The sequence below is a fragment of the Dermacentor albipictus genome, chromosome 5 (assembly GCF_038994185.2).
Source record: "Dermacentor albipictus isolate Rhodes 1998 colony chromosome 5, USDA_Dalb.pri_finalv2, whole genome shotgun sequence".
Taxonomy (NCBI): domain Eukaryota; kingdom Metazoa; phylum Arthropoda; class Arachnida; order Ixodida; family Ixodidae; genus Dermacentor; species Dermacentor albipictus.
The window spans coordinates 59,278,704-59,302,728 of record NC_091825.1 but is presented as its reverse complement, the minus strand read 5'-3'; the positions used below and the strand labels follow the sequence as shown (position 1 = coordinate 59,302,728).

At 44.1% G+C, this 24,025-nt stretch overlaps 1 protein-coding gene across 3 annotated transcripts in view; it reads right to left on the bottom strand.

Annotated features, from left to right (window-relative positions):
* Positions 1 to 24,025, bottom strand: part of LOC135911202 (S1 RNA-binding domain-containing protein 1) — a 100,496-nt gene that overhangs the window by 62,710 nt on the left and 13,761 nt on the right. For all 3 annotated transcript variants that reach the window (XM_065443404.2, XM_065443403.2, XM_065443406.2), the window contains exons 3-8: positions 22,734 to 22,919; positions 19,840 to 19,929; positions 12,475 to 12,758; positions 6,637 to 6,754; positions 2,731 to 2,878; positions 1,570 to 1,666 (exon numbers count right to left, since the gene is read on the bottom strand). In XM_065443404.2, the coding sequence (XP_065299476.2) occupies positions 1,570 to 1,666; positions 2,731 to 2,878; positions 6,637 to 6,754; positions 12,475 to 12,758; positions 19,840 to 19,929; positions 22,734 to 22,919 (923 nt within the window). The remainder of the gene's footprint in view (positions 1 to 1,569; positions 1,667 to 2,730; positions 2,879 to 6,636; positions 6,755 to 12,474; positions 12,759 to 19,839; positions 19,930 to 22,733; positions 22,920 to 24,025) is intronic.

Sequence of the window (24,025 nt, the reverse complement as noted above, 5' to 3'; positions counted from 1 at the left end):
TGGTTTCGTGAAAGTCGCGTGAAGAGGGAGAGAAAAAAGAGAAAGTACTGTAGTAATCATCACTCGTCAGCGCAACCAATAGGTGCTGGCAATAGGCGATGGTGCACTTGTGAGCGCATTACGTAGGTATGATTTAGAGGTCTACACTCTGTTTGGTTCACTATGCAATGTCATTTGAGTTAGAAATGATTTATTATGGTAATGAACTAATTTGCAACACTGCGGTAGTTACACATGTAGTGCGGTCACAGAAGCCTCACTCTGTGTTTTACAGTGGAGTTGCTTCTGATCTGCGGCTTCAGTACGGAATAACTACTACGTTTATTACAACTATAATGTTTGGACCTGAAGTTACATTAAATTATGTAGCGTTTGTGTACCATTATGCTGCCAATATGCATACTGTGGACACTGGTCAAAGAAACATGCCACTCCGCTCGCTCGGTGATAAATAGGTTCATATCTGCAACGCTTTCCATGCCATTATTAATGTGATAGCACTACCCCATGTCGCAGAAAATCCTGCGGCGTCTGGCAGTCGTATCCCACATCGGTGTCCAGCACCAAAAGTCGTTTCGACAAAAACATTTTCGAACCACGCAAACCCAGGCCCTCCATGTGGCGCGAGGAAGTTACTGAGCTAATTGAATTTCTCAAGCTCAAATACGTAGAAAACTTGTAAAGTGCGACTTATACACAACCTACATACATGATAGCGTCAGACTGTAATTTGAATACACGAAAAAACATAATTCTGTTATGCAAAGACTCAAACAAACGTTCGCTGCCAGCGTTTCCCAGTAAAGATTATGGTTACATATGCTGCAGTTGCCGGGAAGTGTGAGAAGCAGTCAGGGATCTTTGAATTCTATCGCGTTCCACTCTTAAAGACGAAGCTTAAGCGTCCTCCAAATTTTGTGTCACGCTTTGCGACATGAAAGTATTACACAAGGTTAAATCAAAGTATTCTACTTTATCGAATTCTGTTCTTCTAAAGAACCACAAATTGTTATTTCTCTCTCTTAATATTAAAAGCTGGTGAGGAAACAATCAAGGGTATTGAATTCCACAGTACTGAAATTATGAAAATCAGGGTGCACATTACAATCTAGAGCACTGCATTTTCTATTTTGACCACGAAAAAGAAATGGGTGAATGTTTCAATGAAGGGCTCATTAGAATAGAGTAAATATAGTATTTTTCAGGTACAATTCTTGTATTTAAACCCCGAAGTCCGAACATCATTCCACAAGAGGGAGAATCAGGACAACTTGATCAACTATGGATAGTTATTTGAGTTGGAAATTATTTATCATGGTAATTACCTAATTTGCAGTTGGCTTGCTGAGCTATCCACAATTGAAACTTTGCTCCATCGTGTCTGTCTTAGTTTTTCACATTTAAACCAGCATTTTGAAACATCAAACTCATTGCATAAAAATTATATGTTGCACTTTACTGGGGATAAACACAGCTGATTTAAAATACAGGTCAAATGAACCTATGCCTAGTTTACAGCTGTCAAATTAGTAGATCAATACAAGTGTGAAAAAGGGATGCACTCCTTACATGTTGGCCAGGTAGTCAAGGACCATCCTGTCCTTGGAGAGGACATCAGCCAGAATGTGTTGCCAACCCAGCATGACCTCTTTTGCCGACTGTAACCCTGGAATAAATGACAGTGCCATGTAGATTAGTGCTTACCGATCACCAAAACTCTGTAACGTGTGAGGAAATCCTATCAAAGGTATCAATCTTTGTCACGATGACAGCTCATAGGTCTACTGTTTGTGAGCACACTATGATTACTGTGTTCTATGTGACCGGGTGTGGCATTCACAAAGAGCTATTCATTTCTCATTTGAACTTTGCGTGATACTTGTGGGTGTGTGGGTCTCTGCTATGACAGCTGGTGTCATGCAACGACTTTGCAACCCCTTACGTCACCTGGATTGAAGATCATTCACAATGATGAAAGTACCTGGACCGTGGCCCTGAAACACACAATGCAACACGCGCATTACTGCAGCTCCTGAAGTCAACAGACCTCAGTGAGCGACAGCATTTCGATGCGCTCCTCAAGACAAAAGCGACAGCTTCAGTACTTTCTCACCTTGCTTTCTTTTACCATCCCCAAATACCTTTTACCTTGCTTAGGGTAGCAAATCAAATGTGCATCTGGTTAGACTCCCTGCATTTCCTGTCTCTTCTTTCTCTGGCAATCATACCAGCATTGACAAGCTTCATGACAGCATGCCCAGCAGAGACGCTCATCTACTCACTGTGGTTCAACGGCTATGGCATTTCACTACTGCTATCAGCATTCAATTTATGGCAGCGGCCCTTCTATTCAGATGCCGGTGGCAAGCAAAAATGCCGATGCGCTTAGATTTCACTGGCATTGCAGAAACTTAGGTGGTCAAAACGAATATAAATAAATAAATCAATACAACTATCTGAAGCAATGACACATCGCTTTCTGCTTGGCCTCGAGCAACCAGCCTCGTCTTGGAGGCCACCTGGCATCCACGAGGAATGCGAGAAGTACAAGTTGGGAACGGTCCAGCAGCACAAAAGACATGGAAGGAAGACACAGGGCACACAGGCGCTGACTAACTACTACACTTCACGGAAAATTAATATTGTCCGTACATCAGCACAAAAATGGCAAGTAAAGGCTTTTCTCTAGCTCATTATTTCAAGAACAGTGCGAGAATAAGCTTTCCCAACCTTTCACGTCAGCTTTCACAAGGCTCTCGGGGTTGATGGAGTCGACCGTGGCCTCTCCCCGAAGAATCTGCTGGGCCGTCTCTTCGAGGCCCAGATTCTTGGCCCGCTGAGCCAGGGAGCGACCCTTGGACTCCTTGTATGGGGCAAACTGTGGGAAAGGAGCAAATAACAATGAGAATGACCCACTAGACGAGTCTGCAGAGGCCCACGCCAGTAGCATATTAGCGTATGTCAAAATGCTTGTTCCAAGTAAATCGTCCGATAGATGGAGCGGTGTGTGCAGAGTTACAAACATGTAACTCGCAGTATACGTGAGAATAAAGCAGCAGATAAGCTGACGTGCTGACTCTCTTGTTTGGAGGCCTGGTCCGTTTCCTACGACAAAGCCTGCTCTTTCCACTCAGAAGGCCCGCACCTTTACAGCGCAGTTCACGTACAACAATACAGTCTCAAGACAGTCAAACCCACTTACAATGATGCCTGTTTTAACAATATATCGGATATAACAATGAACAGTCAATGCACAGTCAACTATTGTATCAGTTCTATGGTAATATAAACCGCTTACTACAATGTTTGTATGCACATTATGAGTTATAAAAATTAAATCTGGATACTGGGTATGTGTGCCAAAAGAAAAAAATGCAAAATGCTCAAAAAAAAAAGTGTTAGCCACTTCGCTCACCCACCTTGTGCCATGCACTCCGTGCTTCATCGCATTGCCTCAAAAAGAAAGGGGGGGGGTATTGGGCTCGGACATACAGAAGAAAATTAACCTCAGCCTCTTTACCACATCTGCCCTTGTGCTGAACACCCCGAAGGTGCCGGTACACCTTCGTTGCATTTCATCGCAGGCTTCGTGCACCCCTCTGCTGTCTTCCTTTGCCTTCGCACCAATGTCGGAGAGGTAGTAGCCAAATGGACAGATTTAATTGTTACAGCCAGTAACGCAACATCGGAACAATGTAGTAAGGAATTTACTTTACCAAAGAACACACAAAAATGTTCACAGTTCAGCGGCTGCTCATTGTTACACATGAGTACTGTTAAGACCAGTTGAAACCCGCAATAACAAAATCAGCGGAGAGAGCGAAAAAATTCGCTTTCCTGAGAATTTCTTTCTTGCGAAATGAGGTAGCACCGATACGGAATGTGTTGCAAAATGAAACCTTACTGTCGAAACTTTGTTAATCTTCTTCACATGTCAGCAGAAACATGCAGCCACGACATGTTTCCAGCACACACAATTGCTTCTGCCGTTTGGTTGTTCTTGCAAAGAAATATGGCGGCGCTGATGCAAGCATAATGTGGTGGTATTTTACATAATTTAAGTGCACAGCAAAGGCGTTTGAGCAGTTTATGGGATCTGCTAGTCTTGCGCAAGTAGGTAATCTGCGGGGTAACATTGGAGCAAATTTCGTTGATGTAGGACTGCAGTTCAGTGGCATTTTCTTGTTCAGAGATACAAAATGCACTGAATCCCGTGGGCGTTCCCTGGGGATACGAAAATATTTAGTCGAAAATTTCGTTGTTGTGGGATTTCCTTATCGCTGATTTCGACCGTAATGCTGTAGTGGGATCGACTGCACTTCTTTCTAATTAAAATGCTGAAATGCTTGCCCTGGGAGACAGAGGCACTCCGCAAGGATCGGTTCTTTCGCCGCTTCTCTTCAACCTGGCACTCCTCCCTCTCCCGACTTTGCTTCAAGACATAGAGGGCATAGATCACGCTCTCTATGCAGACGATATCACTGTGTGGACGTCGAGGGCAGGGTCGGAGAGTTGGATGGAGGAGACCCTTCAGAGAGTGGCAAAGACCGTGCACGAGTTCGCTAAATCGTGCGGCCTCAGTTGCTCGCCACAGAAGTCCGAGTTACTCGTCATCAAGCCAAGAAGAAAGAAAGGAGACCAAGAGAACGTACGCATCACCATCGACGGGACGACCATAACACCAACCACGCAAGCACGTATCCTGGGTGTCATCTTCCAGAACAATGGCAAGGCGGGAGCGTCGATCGACAAAATCAAAGTTTCAACGGAACAAATTTCGAACATGATCAGAAGAGTCACAAACAGACAAAGGGGATTGAAGGAGGACGATTTACTGACGCTCGTCCAGGCCTTCTTGACGTCGCGCATCGTTTACGCGGCGCCGTACCTCAAGTTGCTGAAAAAAGACAGGGACCAGTTGAACGTCATTATACGAAAGGCAACCAAGATGGCGCTGGGCATTCCGAAGCATTCTTCGACCGACAAGCTTCTCGGCATGGCCAAGCACAACGTCGTCGAAGAGCTAATAGAAGCTCATCTATCTAATCAAAGAGTTCGGCTCAGTCAGACGTCGGCGGGACGTCGCGTTCTTGCCAAGCTGGGCTGGCAAGAGGCAGAGCGGAAGGAAACGGGGCCGTTACCCAGGTTGTGGGTGCATAAAATCCACAGTAAGCCACTGCCTAGAAACATGAGGTCGGGTCGTAACGACGGCCGCAGAGCAGCTCGTATAGCGGCCTTGACGGAGACTTTGGGTCAAATAGTAGAAGAGGAAGAGGGGGTCACTCTCTTCACAGACGCTTCGTTACCCAAGTATTCATCGAAAGCAACGCTGGCAGTTACGACGCGGGATGTGCTCGTAACCTGCGCCTCCATCAAGACGTCTTTTCCAGAGGTGGCAGAAGAGGCCGCTATAGCGCTAGCACTCGCGCAGCCCAAGGTGGGAAGAATTGTCACCGACTCGCAAAAGGCGTATAACAACTACAGGAAGGGGTGGGTGTCTCTTGCGGCACTAGATATTCTCCAAAGTAAACGCGACGTACCTGAAAGGAAAGTTGAGTTAATATGGACACCGGCTCACTCTGGGCTGGAGGGCAACGAACTTGCCCACCAGTTCGCCCGAGAGATGGAACACCGGGTTGAGGAAGATGAGCCACAGTCCATATTTACTTACAGAGACATTACGAACCATTATAAGACGGAGAGGCGCCGTTACCCCGATCCTCACAAATCGCTTAGCAGAGAACAGCAAGTGATCTACAGGCAATTACAGGCAGGATCCTTCCCGCACCCTTACCTTCAAAACAAGATGTACCCGGAAAGGTACGAGAAGGATTGTACCTTCTGCAAAACTCATTTAGGCACGCTCCAACACGTCATTGGAGTATGCAATTTCATCAAGGCGATCCCCCCACCTCTTAACTGCCCCACTACCCTACCCCATGCCTCATCCACCCTTACCGAGCGATGGGAGACCTTGCTAACCAGCACCGCCCTGGAAGACCAGCTCGTCCTGATCTCCAGGGGCCAGGCGGCTAGGGAAGCATATGGGTCCCGTGAAGAGGGAACCACTTCCATCGACGGCGTCTAAGAAGATGTCGAGCTCGGCTCAATAAAGTTGTTTCTCTCTCTCTCTCTCTGCCCACTCTGCTTTTTTCATGCAACCCAGTCACAACAATTCTTGATTATAACCATGGGATTTTCTAAGAACTTGAACATTGTTATAAGTAGGTTTGACTGTACTATAGTTGACTTCTGTTAATTCAACCTCGACGGGACTTACAAAATTGATCAAATCATCCGGGGGGTCGAATTCTGAACAAGATACAGAAAAAGACACCAATAATACACCGCTGATTGATTCAGCAATATTTTCTCGATTTTAACATGGCTTTGGATCATACATGCGACTGCATTCAATGTGCTGGACAATGGCAGCCAATTTCAAAAGTCAGCTTTGCTGCAATGTATGGTGCGATGTTATGAAACAAAGATATCTGCAGGTGTAAGATGGCATCAGCTGGCACAAGACAGGGGTAAGTGGAGATAGTTGGGAGAGGCTTTCGCCCCGCAGCAGACATAAATAGGCCGACATTGATAATGATGATGGTAATCCTGCCGCCTGTGGCATGAACTCACCAGATGGTCAAGCTCAACGCTGCTTTTTGCCGTGATGATGAGCTTGCGCACACTAGGGTCCCCCTTGTTCTCCTTGGTCAGTGTATCCAGTATAGTGCGTGCTTTCTTTTTCACCTGCCTACAGAGGAGACAGCGAGCAGGCAGCAGTACTATTCAGGTAACACAACACTGCATATTCCCTGTTCCCACTTCTTTAGCTGAGCGAAGTATACAACACACGAGGTCGGCAGCATTGTAACTTTACGTACACCCACACAGATGTAATACAGTCAAACCTAGATTTAACAAACATGAATAGAGTCAAACGTCACTATAACAAAGTTGAATTCGACACGAAATTATATTCACTATACCTGCTATTTGTTATTCCCCCATGCTGATAACACACTGTAATCAGTGAAACGTTTTAGATGTACTATGTGTTATCAGACCTACCATTATTAGGGGTGTGCGAATAACGAATAGTAGATTTCAAATCCAATCAAGAAAAAGAAAGGCTGATTATTGAATCGAGCATCGAATATGAAAAAATTTAACCCAAACTTCCATGCTTCCAAATTTTGTGCATGGAACACAGTGCTGCACCTGCTCGGGAGGCTAAAAACATTGCTGGACAAGAATCTTGCTAGCTATCAGTAATTTATGTGCCTACGAATCGAGGTGTGTAGTATGCCCTCCTCTTGTTAAACGAAACACCAAATTAGTACACCTGCACAGATAACAACTCAGTTCGTATACGAAGGTCTGGAAAATATTTTTTATCAATGGAATATATATGTCAAATAGAATTAAGTGTTTTTTCTCCCTCTCAAGCTGAAGAAATAGCAAAGTTGTCCGAATACCAATGGCGATTTCAGTTTAATAGTTGGCCATACCGTGTTTAATGGCAATCTTTTATCACTCAGAAAGTATTGCTTTCCACTTTTCTTCCAGAAAACAGGAGGGTTTTTCCATCTTTATGGCAGGTGGTTTCTGTGGGTTATCGTCAGTTCGTTAGAAGGCCAATCTAGGCGACAGACAAAAGCGGGGAACATGCATCGCATCATCTGACATCACTCCATACTGTCATCGGTACCGCACGTGTCAACAACGATCAGTGTCGACGGTAGAGAGTTCTCAAATCGGGAAGTCCACAACAAGTTTGTGCAACATCCCCTCAGCACCCCCCTCCCCCCCTTTTTTTGTCCGCATCAAGCCTGGCGTCAGCACGCTGTCCCGATATTTTCGAGCCCACAGTGTAAATCCAAAGCTGTTCTTGTGGCGGGTCACTCAAAGGTACAAAAAAAGACCATTGCACGTCTGCGAACAACCTAACAACAGCGTTCAGAACGAGAAGCCACCGAAGGGTATTGACAGTGGCACTGAACATGCAGCCGTCATCCCATGCACTCGCTTTGGTTAGCGAGGCAGTTTATCGGCTTTCTGTGGCTCGTGCCACCGCTCTCAACAGATATCCATCTATTAGGTAGTGGTAACTTTATTCGCCGACATTTGACAACGACACTCCGATTAGGCCTAACGGCTAAGACAGTGTGGCTAATGGTGTGGCCGTGATGAAAATTTGCCACCGGCCGATGTGATAATGGGGGCCGCGAACAGTCACGGAAAGGCTTGTCGCTAATATTTTCCTACGTATGGCTCATCAGTGATTGGATGCGAAATTCCGTGTACGGGTTAGACTGATGGCCATTCAAGTGGCATTCGGGTCCGTTGTCGACCGGCTGACAACTACCGCGAGCACACGTGCTAAGTTTTTCTGTGTGCTCGCATGTGGGCAGAGAGCTCCAAACTGCGCGAATCTGTGTGCATGAAGAGTGAACTCACACATTCAATGCAATCAGCGTACCTTCCAGTGGCTAATCAAACATGCTCTCATGCTTTCCATACGCACTGGTGTTGTACTTCCCTCTGTTCTCGTTGCAATAATAATCATTTCAATCATTATCTCCAACCTGGATGAACCCTGTGCCTTGTTCGATAGAGATTGTGTACTATGGGAATGCTGCACACATCAAGGCACCAACCACGGCCGGGTCATTCACTGAACGTACGGATATTCAAAAATTTAAATATTCGAGAAATAGAATATTACATATTGAATTCACAAATTGAATTATTGAAATATTCACTATTCGATTCGAAATCAAGTATTCTAGTATTCGCACAACCCTAATCATTATTGACTTTCCAGTGCATAATGAATTGGTGGATCATCATCATCAGCCTGGTTACGCCCACTGCAGGGCAAAGGCCTCTCCTATACTTCTCCAATTACCCCGGTCATGTACTAATTGTGGCCATGTTGTCCCTGCAAACTTTTTAATCTCATCCACCCACCTAACTTTCTGCCGCCCCCTGCTACGCTTCCCTTCCCTTGGAATCCAGTCCGTAACCCTTAATGACCATCGGTTATCTTCCCTCCTCATTACATGTCCTGCCCATGCCCATTTCTTTTTCTTGATTTCAACTAAGATGTCATTAACGCGCCTTTGTTCCCTCAACCAATCAGCTCTTTTCTTATCCCTTAATGTTACACCTATCATTCTTCTTTCCATAGGTCGTTGCGTCGTCCTCAATTTAAGTAAAACCTTTTTCGTAAGCCTCCAGGTTTGTGCCCCGTACGTGAGTACTGGTAAGACACAGCTGTTATATAGGTACTTTTCTCTTGAGGGATAATGGCAACCTGCTGTTCATGATCTGAGAGTGCCTGGGAAACGCACCCCAGCCCATTCTTATTCTTCTGATTAGTTCAGTCTCATGATCCGGGTCCGCGGTCACTACCTGTCCTAAGTAGATGTATTCCTTTACCACTACCACTGCTTCGCTACCTATCGTAAACTGCTGTTCACTCCCGAGACTGTTAAACATTACTTTAGTTTTCTGCAGATTAATTTTTAGACCCACCCTTCGGCTTTGCCTCTCCAGGTAAGTGAGCATGCATTGCAGCTGGTCCACTGAGTTACTAAGCAAGGCAATATCATCAGCGAATCGCATGTTACTAAGGTATTCTCCATTAACCCTTATCTCCAATTCTTCCCAATCCAGGTCTCTGAATGCCTCCTGTAGGCGCGCTGTGAATAGCATTTGAGAGATCGTATCTCCCTGCCTGATGCCTTTCTTGATTGGGATTTTGTTGCTTTCTTTATGGAGGACTACGGTGGCTGTGGAGACGCTACAGATATCTTTCAGTATTTTTACATACGGCTCGTCTACACCCTGATTCCGCAATGCCGCCATGACTGCTGAGGTTTCGACTGAATCAAACGCTTTCTCGTAATCAATGAAAGCTATATACTATAAGGGTTGGTTATATTCCGCACATTTCTCCATCACCTGATTGATACTGTGAATATGGTCTATTGTTGAGTAGCCTTTATAACAAACTATATAGACGATATAACGAACTAAATCTATAGTTTCTTGTTGAAATAGGTGTGTAACGAATGCGTGCTTATAATATTGAATCTGACAAAGATATTTTTGTGCTGCATGTGACTTCATTATATTAATGGGATTCGAGTGTACAGAGTGGTCTGCTGTTAAAGGAAACACTTGAATGCACAATCACATCACGTGATGTGCGGTCTTTTTGTTTGTCATGCAGACTGGCCTTAAGGTAACCCACCTGCCGTAAAATTGGTATAGCCCTTCTGCATGCTGGAGAAGATCAGGAAAACAGAACTTTCTATGCAATTAATAAATGAGTGCCACACAAACAAGTCCAATATTAAACTGAGAACCCCATTGGTATTCAGTACAACAGAGTGTCCCTAATTCATAGGTTTCAGAGGAGAAAAAGCTTCGGATTATATGCAACAGAACTTTTATTGATAAAAAATGAACCGAGCTGTAATCAGTGCTGGCATACTAATTTGGTGCTATCTTTAATAAAAGTATACCGTACTGTATATCTTAATTTCTATGTACCTATACTATTACAGATAGCATGTTACATTCTTTTTATGCTATGCTAGGAGACTCAAGAGCAAGTACAGCCCTGTATTTCTTTTCCCAAAATTTGTGAGCATTAAATCTGGGGAAAAATTTTCTGATGTTCGGTTTGATATTCGGCTTTTGTTTCTCGATTTGACTCGATATTCGATTCAAAATATACTATTCGGTACTCCCACAACACTACTTTTGGGAAAACGAACGATTTCATGAGATTTTGCGTAACGCGGCACCAGACGAGACGGAATTTAGGGGAAAGAGCAGTCACTAAAGAAGCGCTGTTGTGTGCGTGGAAAACTGTTGCCATCTGTCAAACTGTTGCCAAAAGATGTCAATGTGTCCGGTGCCGACTCACTCGAAATCTCGTGAGGGTGACCATATCCCCCAAAAGTTGTCAGCCACGAATACCACTCCATTGCAGTGCTCCCATCCCTGGCCGACACAGGGGGCGCATTTTATGCTAGCAGCAATGCAGTTCTATAGCCTCATGCAAGGCTTGCCAAAGTAAGCTAACCTTTGACAAGCTCTATCTTGTCAAGGATAAGGACACTTATTGCTCCTTTTATACACCAACCTAACTATTCAAATTATTACCAATAGAACATGTTGATGGACACATGACAAATCGAGGAAGTCCAACACACCGCGACCGGATGGCAAGCGAATATGTTTGCCCCCATGTTGAACACAAATGCCTAATTGTTCACGTGTACAGACACATGTACAGTGGCACATTCGAACCATCATGTTCGTCCATTCCAGTGTCGTGCTCCTAAGCTTTTGCAGGACGTTGCGCAAGACATAGACGCAGCTAGCCGTCCCCAAACCATAGAGAAACACGCTCCCTTTTTGAGCCTGAGTAACTTCGCCGTTATGTGGCAATAGCAGTGTAACACTCATGCCATCTCTCATACTAATCTGCAAATACACCGACCGCCAACGGCACCCTGCTACGTGAGCAAGCCGGATTACAGGAGATCGTCAGGGGACGTCTGACGCGTGCAACGTCAGGGGACGCGTGCATCCCCATAGGTTGCAGTTAAGTGACACTGGACTGTAGAAACAAACACATTTCATGAGCGCATTTGATGCGGCAGACTGAAGAGGAAGCTTTAGCTCGGGGGCTCCTATATAAATACATGGCAAAGGAGAAACCTTTCTCGCCAACCACTGCACCAAATTTGAAGAGGTTTGTTGCATTTAAAACAAAAAAGTCAAGATCTAGTGACTGTTGGTAGCAGATTTTCAAATTAAGCTGTCCATGTTTTATTAGAAATTGATAAATATCAAAAATTATCAGAAAACAAAACTATCAAGTTTACGACTCCCTAACTCAGCAATGAAAAATGATATAACAATTCTGTAAATTGCATCTAATAGTACACCTAAAGCGGACAAAATTGATGTATTACACATGGCTCTCAAATTTATCACTAATATGTGAGTAGGACTTTTGCAAAACTTTGTAGACAATGTAGACAAAAACTGACATATCAAATTTGTCCATTTTGAATGCTATAATGAATGCAGTTTACAGAACTGCAATATCTGTTCTAGGAGCACAGCTCCGAATTTGTAAACTTCGTGCTTCCATTTTTCAACCTTACCAATTTTTAAAAATTCCTTTAAGAAAATTAAGGCCCTAAATCGAAATTACGCTTCCAATAGTCACTAGAATTAACTTTCTCTTACAAATGCAACAAGTTTCATTAAAATCGGCCTACTGATTATCTGAGAAAGATGTTTCTGCGTTTTACGTGTATTTGAATAGGCGCCATCAGAGTTGCGCCCGAGCTAAAGCTTCCTCTTAAAGCATTCACTGTCACACTGACTAGGTTGGACCATGAACGAGCGTTAAGTTTGTGTATTGATGAATGGAGTGCTCACAGAAGGCTGGCATAGGTGTCCTGGATGTCTTGCAGCCCATCCGCCTGAAGGCCACCCGTCTGCTCGCGACGGTAGCGTGCGATGAATGGAATGGTGCAGTCATTGGTCAGCATGTTCACCACATTGCGAACCACATCCACCTGCACGCCCACTGTCGAGGCAACTGCCTCCTCCACACGCCAGCCATAGCGGGCTTCCCACTCCGCTTCCACGTCGATTGCAGCATCTGCCGTTGAGCCAGCTGCTGGGTCCTTGGCTGCCGAGTGCGCCGACAACGCAGCCTTCTGCAGTGAGGCAAGGGCGCACAAGGGCAGATGAAGCCTAAAGCCCTGGAGCCATAGGTTGGCAGACTCACTCTCAAGTACACCGACTCATATTTGCTCCACACTTATTTCATGTGTGTGTGTGTGTGTGTGTGTGTGTGTGTGTGTGTGTGTGTGTGTGTGTGTGTGTGTGTGTGTGTGTGTTTGCGTGTGTTTGTGTGTGTGTGTGTGTGAGAGAGAGAGAGAGAGAGCTTTGTTTAGTGTGTGAGTGAATGCAAGTATAAACAGAACTGAGTGCCAGTGAGTAAGTGGAAAGAACAGGAGTGCCCGTATACGTGAGTGTGAGAAAGCGTGTGATGGAGATATTGAGTGGAAATAAGTATGAACAAGAGTGACTGTTACCGATTGCAAGTGCCGGTGAGTGAGAATTGATGCGAGCGTGAGCAAGAGTGGGTGCTGGCAAGTGTGAAGGGAACCGACTATGAGTGTGAGTAAGTGAGGGCTGACGAGTGTGTGTGCATGTGAGTTCGAGAGCGTACATGGCCTGCAAGAACATTGGTGAGTGAGTAACTCAAACGTCATTACATCGAAGTTGAAGGGTGAGCTGAGATTATTTCGTCATACCCACTACTTCGTTATATCTTTTATTGCCATGTACTGCAATATATGCCCAACGTCGTGCACAATTGTAAAGATGAATAGAAGAAGCACGGCCACGTACGCATGCACACGTACACGGCCACGCATGCAATGAAATTTGATTGAAACAACAAAAGAATCTCCAGCATGTGCAACATGCAACTTCATGGCACCTGACCCAACAGACTTTATACAAGTGTTTCCTGTTGTGTGCTGCTCTTCGCGGCCAAGCAGCACACAACACATGTTGACGAGGCAAGCAAACTTGGCTTGGCCGGTTCGTAACCTCCAAGACTGCACCGGTGGCAATGCAATCTAGGAGGCTACGCCCAGCCGCCAGTGCACACGATGCGCTGCAGGGAGAAGTGAATGCGCAGCTTGGGCGTGGCCCCCGAAATCACACCGGGGAGATCTCGGAGGCCAGGTCCAGCTGCAGCTGTCTACACGGTGCGCCAGACAGAAAGAGAGGAGTGAATGCACTAATCCTTTGGACCGCCGCGCTTAGCCACACAGAATGGTGCGACTTGCGCAGGAATCCGCTTGACCCCCAAGATTACGCTGGGGAGATCTCGAAGGTGAGGCCCAGCAGCACCGCGCTCTAGAAGCGAATGCACCAATCTTTTGCACAGCCGTGCGGCGTGGTGCTGCTCACGCAGGCAGGCACACGCAACAGATAGGTCAGTGGAGAAGTGCGATAGCGATTCATAGCCTGTGCACAGCTATGCACAGCGGTGAGGAAAACCAGTGTTGCTCGACAGTGTACTCGACGCGGGGATGCAGGAGTTTTCAAGTGCTGTGGTGAATTAGTGCCAAACCCGGCATAAAGCGATGTATTCGGCACACTACAGTAGAGTATTTTTTGGTTTTGGAGAAATCTAGTTCGTTATATCCATCAGCAGGACAATTTCACTTTGTGAAAAGGAGGTTTTAAATACATGGATCGCTATGGAGATTTCAAGGGGAATTTTGTTTACTTCGTTATATCCATTATTTCATTACATTCTGTTACATTCTATTGAGGTTCGAGTGTATCTGCTTATTCTGCCGACCTATGCCTGGAGCTGAGAGGTGTGTTACAGTCTTTGTTTTGAGACCATTCCTTTGCCATGTCAATGATGAAAGGCGTGTGAATCTTAATTGGGCTTACTAAGAATGCACTAAGGTGACCTCTGCTTTTAAGTTCTCTCCCGAACACACATGCCCGTGTTTGTGTGTCTGCATTTCTGGTCTAGATGTATGGCATAACGATGACAAATGGTATGTATATACATACAGAGAAGGCAGAGGTTCACAAGAAGATGGAAACATGAAGTAATAAATAGCAATAATATAGTAGCGTCAGGCTTTTGACAAGGAAACTTGTTTTGGTGCCCTAATGAAGACAAGTCTTCTTGTTGAAGTGTTCACTCAAACTTGAGAGGTCCCTTGTTCAATCACTGATGATTGTGATGAAGCTCTTTGGTTTTGGGTGCTGCTACTTAGGCATTGCCCGAGTGCGATGTCAGAACATGAAGCATCTCTGTCCTCTCGCTAACCTGGCTCATATCGTGCCTCCTGTTCCAAATCTCCTTTCTTCTCTTCCTTTGTCAGAGACAGTGTCAGTCTATAATTCATTGTAGTGTTTTTGTTATTCTGCACCTTTGCTTGCTCAAGCCACAACAGAATATTTGTCGTCTTCCTCAATCAGCCATTCCTTTGCGCTCTAAGCGGGTGTCCATTGTCTTTCTTTTCCTTTCTCCACCAACTAGCATCTGACACAATGTTTCCGCACTTCGCCTATGACAAAAAAATGTAGCGCATAGATAATACAGATAAACCTCGACATAACAAAGTTGTTAAGATCGTCAATTTGCTTCGCTAATTGACATTTTGTAATACTGAAATATAAACTTTTGTGCAAACAAGTACAAACACCGATGAATTTTGCTTACACAGAAGGAGCTACAAGATTTACAAGATTTTCCGAATTATCAGGCAATCGGAAAAAGCCAATCTGTATGAGAAAAAAATTAATTTCGTTAAACTTGAGAGTCGACAATGAAAGATATGGTATCATGTCACATAGAAGTGAAGCCACGCTTTCACATCCATTCCTCCCTTGCGGCTGATAGCGTCACTCGCAGTTGGGAGACGCTACTGACATGTGAACTTGTTTATCTCTTAAGGGTGAGCACTCTTCACCATCTAACAAATGTTACTGCTCAGTGCAGGATGCGCCCACATGTATCGAAAGTTTCTGGAATGTTAATCAATGGTTCTGTTGTCACCAAAGCTTGTGTAATCTGATTGCATGTGTGATGCAAATTGTGTAGAACCTTCCCAAATTACACTGGAAGCAATTACTCTGGAACCTTCGATGACTCATGTATAAAAGCCAATGCTCTAGACCGGCAGATCAGATTTTCGACAATCGCCGACGGTGTTCGTCGCTACCATTGTGCTTTGAGTGTAGGGGGCACAGGTTTGCCCAATAAAACACTAGCTTTGCCATTCCCAGTTTGCTGCTTTCTTCACCGTCACTACCACGTGACACTATCAAGAAAAGCACCGGCAGCAGGGAGCGAATGGTTCATCTGCACCTCACTTCGTGTCTCCGAAACCCTAGGTTACATAACCGCCAGTACTAAACGTAATGGAAGACAGCGCATGGTGCCACACTATCTCAGCTCGTCCAGTCTTTGCACACCTGGCAGACTGCCTCTAATACTAGGCATGCGGGCTCTGTACCTATACCCTCAGCCACGCCCCCGCCAGGAAAGAACACACGTGCTTTATCGCGTAACGGCAAGCCTGCTACCCTCACCCCTTTCCCCTTGCCCATGCGGTTAGAAGACAGTGCTCATCAAACCCCCATCCACCATTGTTATTGGCGCACCCTCACCCGCTTTTCTTTGCACCCAAAGCATACAGTGTGCGGGGGCAATCGGATCTTATCGCACTTGGACTCCATGACAAAAATCACACTGCTAAGCTTCGGCAGTCGCTCCTCATTGCGTGGCACATGATTTGAGGGGTGTGTTCGCAAGTAACCGGTTTTAATTCAACCATTTGACCAACTGCGTCCATGGCAGTATCCTTTTATTGTCTTGGTGGTTCTTTGTGGCAGCAGTGAAAGTTCGTTATATTGAAATAGCGAATAACAGACTGCATTATATTGAGGTTCTAAACACGTGGTGTTCTATAGGCAAGTAATTATAAAAAGTTATATACTTCATTATAAGAGAATTTTGTTATATTTCAGTTCGTTACATTGTTTAACCGTGTATAGTGTTGTATTTGCTCGTGTAAGGCCCACACCCATGCTTCGGAGTGCGCAAATTTTGAGAAGGGGTGTTATTAAGCGGCATACACAAACCCACGTGTAAATTAACACCTTCCTGTCTGCACTTATACCTATCGATAGCCCATTATCGATGGTTTCAACTTCGAATTTCTCCATACTCTAGGCACTTTCGGACAGCTAGCGCCATCCATCCCATAAAAAAGGAACAATTTTTATAGTTTCACTTTCGTGTTTATATATTTTTTTTTTTGGCCGTGGGGGGGATTTTTAAAGAGCCTTTTAGCCAGGTGTGACAAGCGCTTGTAGCTTCCGACATGGCACCGACGTCACGCACAGATGCCCTTCGTAAACAAGAAATTTCAACGGATCCCGACGAGTCTGCACCAGAATGTTTTGATGATGGTAGCAGCACAGACTCTGAAGGTGATTTTGATTCGTCAGGCGGCGAAAGTGCATCAAATGGCCCCGGAACGTCAATGGGTATCTACTGGCAGGTTTCGTTTTCCACTACAAATCATTTCGTCACTGCCGCCCTCAGATCAAAAGATATCTGGCGTGTTCTAATGTTCACAGTTCTTATCTGCAGAGTGTCAACATCGTTTTTAGCAGGGCTACTTGCCAGTTGAAGCACAAAGAGTGTAGTTTTGCACAAAAAGGCGGCCGGGAGTGGACCTCAGCACAGCACAATTATTGTGCTCCGCAGTTCTGCGCAGCAATTCGTAAGATCCACCACACGAACACGGTAACCACTAGGACTAACATTTTCCTTTGTATATAAAGGACTTCTAAAGACAGAAAGCTTATATTTGCAGGAACATTGTATATAGCCTTTTTGTTCAATATGTATATATTGAAATTTCTTTATGTTCTTTTCATGCAAAACAGCATCACTATTTTTACAAAGTTTTCTTATTTTTGTAAGAAATTGCTTTACTAAAATAACTTCTTTCAAAGGATTGTTAACGAATGTACGCTTAAATATAATAGCATTAGAAAGCACATTCCTTCTTCTGCAATTTGATACCATACATTGTATTATCAAGCATTTGCTGCAGCAGTAAAAAAAATTGTTTACTAGACAACTCAAAAACTGCCTATTTGCCAGTAGACAGGAAAGTGCTAATTTCCGCAAGCCCCTACTAGAAGACCCTAGTTGTTCTGCCAACAATGGCATTATCACCATGACTATATATCTCACACTCAGCACCAAACTGTAACTTTGTTGCCAACTCTGACGAAACGGCCCTGGTTAAGCCCAACTGGTTGCTAGCCGGCAGATGTGGCAGCTAGCAACATGTTGCAGCTAGTTCGCAATTAAAACGTCTGCTCCTGCAGATGCATCGGCGATCAGGTGTGAGATCACATGCAAGGGGTGGACCGATGGCCACATGAGTGAAGTAGAACCTGGGTCAGTAGGCAATCAGCCGGCAACTACCTCAAACATTTACCAAGTTCGTGTGTGCTGTTGCTGGATGGAGCAAGGTAAGATCGAGGTACATCAAGCCTGTGAAGCTCCAAACTGATTTTGTACAGCACAGCCTAACCTAAGTGCCATGGAGTCAAAGCCGCGTGCGCAGTATCTGCACTTGACAACCAGCGAAGCACACTGGGTTGCGTGATGGGTGAACACAAAATGCACCCACGCTTTCAGCCATCACAAAATTCAAAGTAAATTTTTTACTTTAGTGGAGCACTACACTGACAAAAAGTCTGTAAACAAATTTATGCTGAGCTGATGCTCTAAGAAAAAACATTTTGCTGTCGAAATCAGTCTTTTTCGGACTGCCAGATTATACAGATATTTTTGCAGCATTAACCTGTGTCCCCCCAAAAAAGATTGGTCGGCGATAGTAAATGTATTTGTAGTTGGCCACTATGGTTATTCTGCATGGCAGTCTAAGGCTTCAGTGAGTAGCCATAAGACTGCATCACGTACAGCCCGCACCCTGAAAAAATAATTGCAGGCTTTACATAAATAAATACGGTAGGTTATTCTGACTTGACTTAATATACTCATTTAAAGACTCTGTAAACAAAATTACTTTCTGAATGCTGAAGCTCAAACTTAATATGCATCCTGCATTAGAGTCCTGAAGCAGTGGTCATGTGACCAGGGTGTCAGTGAGAATGCACAGCTGGACGCCAGTAAGTGGCAAGTAACAGCTCTAGAGCTACTCTCGGCTGTTATTTATTTCATTTCATTTATAATACCTCAAAAGACCTAGAGATGGAGTATTATATTTGAGATGGACAGAGTTTAACAAAACAGTGATTCGAGAACAGCCTTGAATTGATGTGCATAGGAGTGGTGAGTGGCGTTGGCAGGCAGACCGTTCCAGTCCCCTGCGGTCAATTTATTGCGGTCAAGCCCTTCACAGTTTTCAAAGGGCTCCACTCTCGATCAATTGTGACAACTGTCATGGTTCACAGCGAGCCCATCTCACTGCAAAATTTTTTGTGCCATGTGCACAGTTTGTAAGAACGCAGCATTCATACTTATGATTCCTTTCTTTTTCTTTTTTTGAGGGTATAAGTAGGTGTGCAGAAAAACATATATACAGAAAAAAAAGGAAAGGCAACCAAATTACTTTCCTTTGTCCTTGGTGAAAAATGTAACACATTATGGGTTTAACTAGACAAGCTAGTAGAGTGTAACGAGACAAAGGCGTACAGTCGGCTACAAACGTATATTGGTCATCGGCTCCACAACAAATGTTAGTTTCTGATCTGCTAAGGCATGACAATTCTGATTTAGTAGATCACTCCGTAGGTAACAAACACTACTACAGAATGGAATTTAGAATTTGAGGCTATGTAACTAGACTTGCAGGAATTCAAACATTTTCACAAATCCTGTATCTTATAAGCTTCAGTGGTAGACTCGTACCAACTGACAATGATGAGTTGCAAAAACCGCACATGACAAAGCACAATTAACAAAGATGTGAAGGCCACACAGAAAAGAAAAGCACTTCTTGATAACCACTTTTGTACCTTTGTCACATTGTACATTTAAATATTACTATGTTTTCAAGTCTGCCGCAAGATTTCCCATCAACTGCCCGAGACAGTAGCAAGCCACAGCTTGCCTAAAATCGTCTAGGGTGAATAAGAACAATTTGAAAGAAAAACAAAAAACAAGAGACCTGCGGACACCACTGCATCCTTCCCAGCTCCTACCTGCAACTTTGGCTTCTTGGGTAAGGTCGCAGCAGGCTTGCGAGGACGAGGTTTTACCATGGGATTCTTTGGTGGTACAGGGGGAGCCGGCTGCACGCAAGTGATTCAGTTTACGTCTTCATGTTTTTCACCGCTGTTGAACATGCACACTATCCTGCATTTTTGTACACATAATCTGGACCAGCAATGACATAGTGGAGGTGTCCATTTTAATTTTAACACCCTCAGGCTTGTTAACATGTAGACCGAACAATGGGAGCACTGTCACATTATACACACAGTGATAATGTCTTTAGAAGAGTTAACTGCTGGGCTAGCTGGTGATCTTGCATAGTGAAAAGATTTTGCGCCAAAAAACAACACACACAAGAAAGATGACGACGCCACAAAGAGCACCCGTGGTGTTGTCGTCTTTCTTGTGTGTGTTGTTTTTTGGTGCAAAATCTTTTCAATACGCAAGTGATAATGTCATTTCCAAAAAAAGATTTCTGTTCAGCAATCCAGCAATTAAAGAAAATTCTATGCTGCAACCCTCTATGCATATGCTACTACTGATTTACACATGCTTTGCATTTGTTTAAAAATTGCTTGAAGATATATAGTTGAACTTAAGTTATGCTCAAATTATCAACAATACTGGTTATAATTGAGCTTGCTGGGAAAGTCTCTGCACCACTTTGTTATGCTGATTTTTATCAGTTTGGCTTAGGTTGCAACTGATTGATAAAGCAAGGTGTTTGCCTGCAAATTACATGTACTTCATACGTAACAGGCAATGCTGTGCTACGTGACCATGACTGCATTACGTAGGTGTTGCATCACGCAATTCTCATCCACTCATTTTACAGTGCAGTAGTTTTTTGATCTTGGATGCTTTCTACTGAGTAACTGTCACACATTATACAACTCCAACTTGTGGACAGAAGGTTACGTCACATTGTGCATTATTTGTGCACCTTTTTGCTTTCGGTGTGCGACATACTATGTTTTGATTGTGAGCACAAGTGCTGCATCGGGGCCGCCGGTCACAGAAACACATCGCTGCACTCGATGGGTGGTAAATAGGTTCAGCTCTCTGAAACGCTCCCTATAATAAATAGGTTATATTTTGCAACATAAAAAGTATGATGCTTCGTTCACATTGAATTACATGACACATACCTAATAAGTTAAAAATTGAATTATGGGGTTTTACGTGCCAAAACCACTTTCTGATTATGAGGCATGCCGTAGTGGAGGACTCCGGAAATTTCGACCACCAGGGGTTCTTTCATGTGCGCCTAAATCTAAGTACACGGGTGTTTTCGCATTTCGCCCCCATCGAAATGCGGCCGCCGTGGCCGGGATTCGATCCCGCGACCTCGTGCTCAGCAGCCTAACACCATAGCCACTGAGCAACCACGGCAGGTCACCTAATAAGTTCTATCACTTGACATATCATTTCTTGGTCGTAAAAGCGAGCAGCGAGAGAATTTCTAGACTTCATAGCATTGCCTGCTTTGTGTGAAACAGAGTATTGGTACATGTTATAGAGATTCTGCATAGAGTTACTGTATATGAGTGCATTTAGGGAGCCAGTGTTGCGAGTGTTTTCCATTGGCCGCTTGCACCCCCATTCATCAAACGTCCCAAAAGTCCCAAAAGCAACTGTGCAACGCAAAGAAGCTGCCACTAAGGCATAGACAAACAAAGCTAGTGATGGTAGAGCTACCATGGCACCAGTTTGGCACTTTCTTCCATGACTGATCTCCAGAATACTGCTTCTGGGATTAGTCTGTCTCGTTTTCTTTTTTTAGAGGGGCAATTACATGTTAAACCTCCTTTTTTTTGCATCTTAAGCTTGTTCAGGGTTGCTGGTTAGCACGCATTTTATCAGATGGCGCCACCAGGCCTTAGCAATGAAAGATCCTAGCACTAGGCAATATCCAAACTCCTCCAATGCAATATTTCTATTCGTTCAGAAAAGGAATCAAACAACTACCACAGCTAACACACGCAAGGTTGTAATGAAGAGGCGCTCGATCGTCCCGGATAAAGTGGGTGAGCACAACGGTTTATGTTGCAACGAGCTCGGCTCCTGTGAATGTGAGGTGTGGCTTTCCCACAAGACCTTGGTTCGCAAGATGGCAGAGATCCTTGTGCCAAATGTGCTCCCGTAAAGAGCACATCCAGCAAATATAGATGCGCATGCAGCTGGCTCCCGTCTTGTGGACATTGCAGCTATCAGTGCCTGCAGAAGTGCTGTCGATGCACTAGGCAGATACAGAGAGCAGATGCCAGTTACAATTTCCATGTGTCATCTGCCACAAAGTTGGGTGTTTTCGAACTTGCCGTAAAGATAAACTCACTCATGCTCTGCTAATGTGCATTCCCTTTAAAGGCACACTAAAGAGAAATACAAAATCAGTGTAGACTGATAAAGTCTTTCAAAAAGTTATTTGAAAAATTGTTTTCGCTTAATTACACGTTATCGGTTGATTGCGGGTAGACAAAAAGGCCTAATGTTAATGTTACAAAATTCCCACAGGAACTTCAGTGCTGGTACATCAGTAAAATGTCATGGATTTCAAAGTATCTCTCTTTGGATTTGGGCTGTTGTGGTGCAGTAAAAATACTGGAAGCTTGCCAAGTGTTTGGTTCCGTTAGATTACAATATAGTCCATGTGTGCCAATAATCAATTAGGCCAGAGCAGATGTCAAAATCCATATTGCTATGGCATGCTTTGTGGTGCCCGTCACCACAAAAAGAAAAAAAAAAAATTCCAGGTGGCTTTTTTGGTATTGTAGAAGTGTAATTCTGTAACGCAACTCATTTTATCTTTAGCACCCCTTTCACAATGAACCTACCTGCATATGCTTTGCAACTAACATAAAATCAATAAGTTCTTGCTCACCCTCATTGGGCCTTCCAAAGGTATGTATTCCGGCAAGACTGTTCGAGCCCGTTTTACCGGCTTGGCTTCAGCACCAGCTTCTTCCTTGACAGGCTGATCCCCACCATTGGAAGCTTGTGACTTCGGTGTGGATGCACCAAGTTTTCGCTTCCTGCCAGTTGGTGTTGTCACTTTCACACCGGAAGCCTGCAGGTTTTGCACATTGTTTCACCAAGATGGTAAGAACGAAGCAATGAAGCAGCAGAAGCCTTTGTTTCTTGTTTATTTCTTTACTGAAAAACATGTTTCAGAGCCATGCCATTTTGGATGACGAGACTAATGGAAGGTTTACCATGCCCAATAAGGGGCCCCAACACCCTGAGATCTCCAAAAATCAAAAGGTGACGTGGAAATGAATAAAGCACATTTATGAAGCTTGCTTAAGGCATATTCATTTATTCTTGGTCACTGAGAGCATAACTTTGCTTCAGAAACAATCTAAGCAAATACAGAGAGGCTGCTGCTAACAAGCCTTTGCAAGATGGCTCAAGGTAATATGAGTGTACTGAGCTAAGAGATAATGATGATTGTAAGCACATTCTAGTGGCATAATTATAGGTGGATGGTAGTCACTGTGAATGTATGGCTTCCCACTTCATCTGTTGCAACTTCTTCTAAGACATTTATAGTGCATCAACTTAAGGAGACTGTCCACCATTTTAATGCGACAGTATTAAGGGCCCCGTGTCACCGAAGATCCGGTCTCAGCAGAGTAGTCAGTGAGAGAAAATTGCTGTATATATTTAGGTATATATGTATATGACACGCAGTATATACGAATTATATTGTCACACTATTGTATTACTAAAGTTGCTCATACCTTGCCTTGCATTCTTGATAAAGTTATTTCTCGGAATTTTGAGAATGACAGTCCCCAAAAGACGTCATAAAACAAAACCCCAACAGCGCATGCCCTTTATGTTAAATCTTCTCAGCCTTAAATGCTAAAAGTGCAATACAATAACATAAACCTGAATATCATGTAATTATTCTGCTGCGGCTATGCACAACCTCCAGCATTGGCCCAAGGAAGAGGCCGAATTTTTACCAGAAAGCTTGCCTTCGCACATAGCGTTTGCAGCCAGTGTTTCCCGGTAAACATTACGATTACGTAAGCTACAGTTGCTGGGAAGCACAAGCAGCTATCAGGGACCTCAGAATGTTATTTTATTACACTCTTAAAGGAGGCTCTTTCCAAACTTTTTAAGGACCTCTGAATTGTAGTGCAATAGAAAGCCTAATAATATGAAATT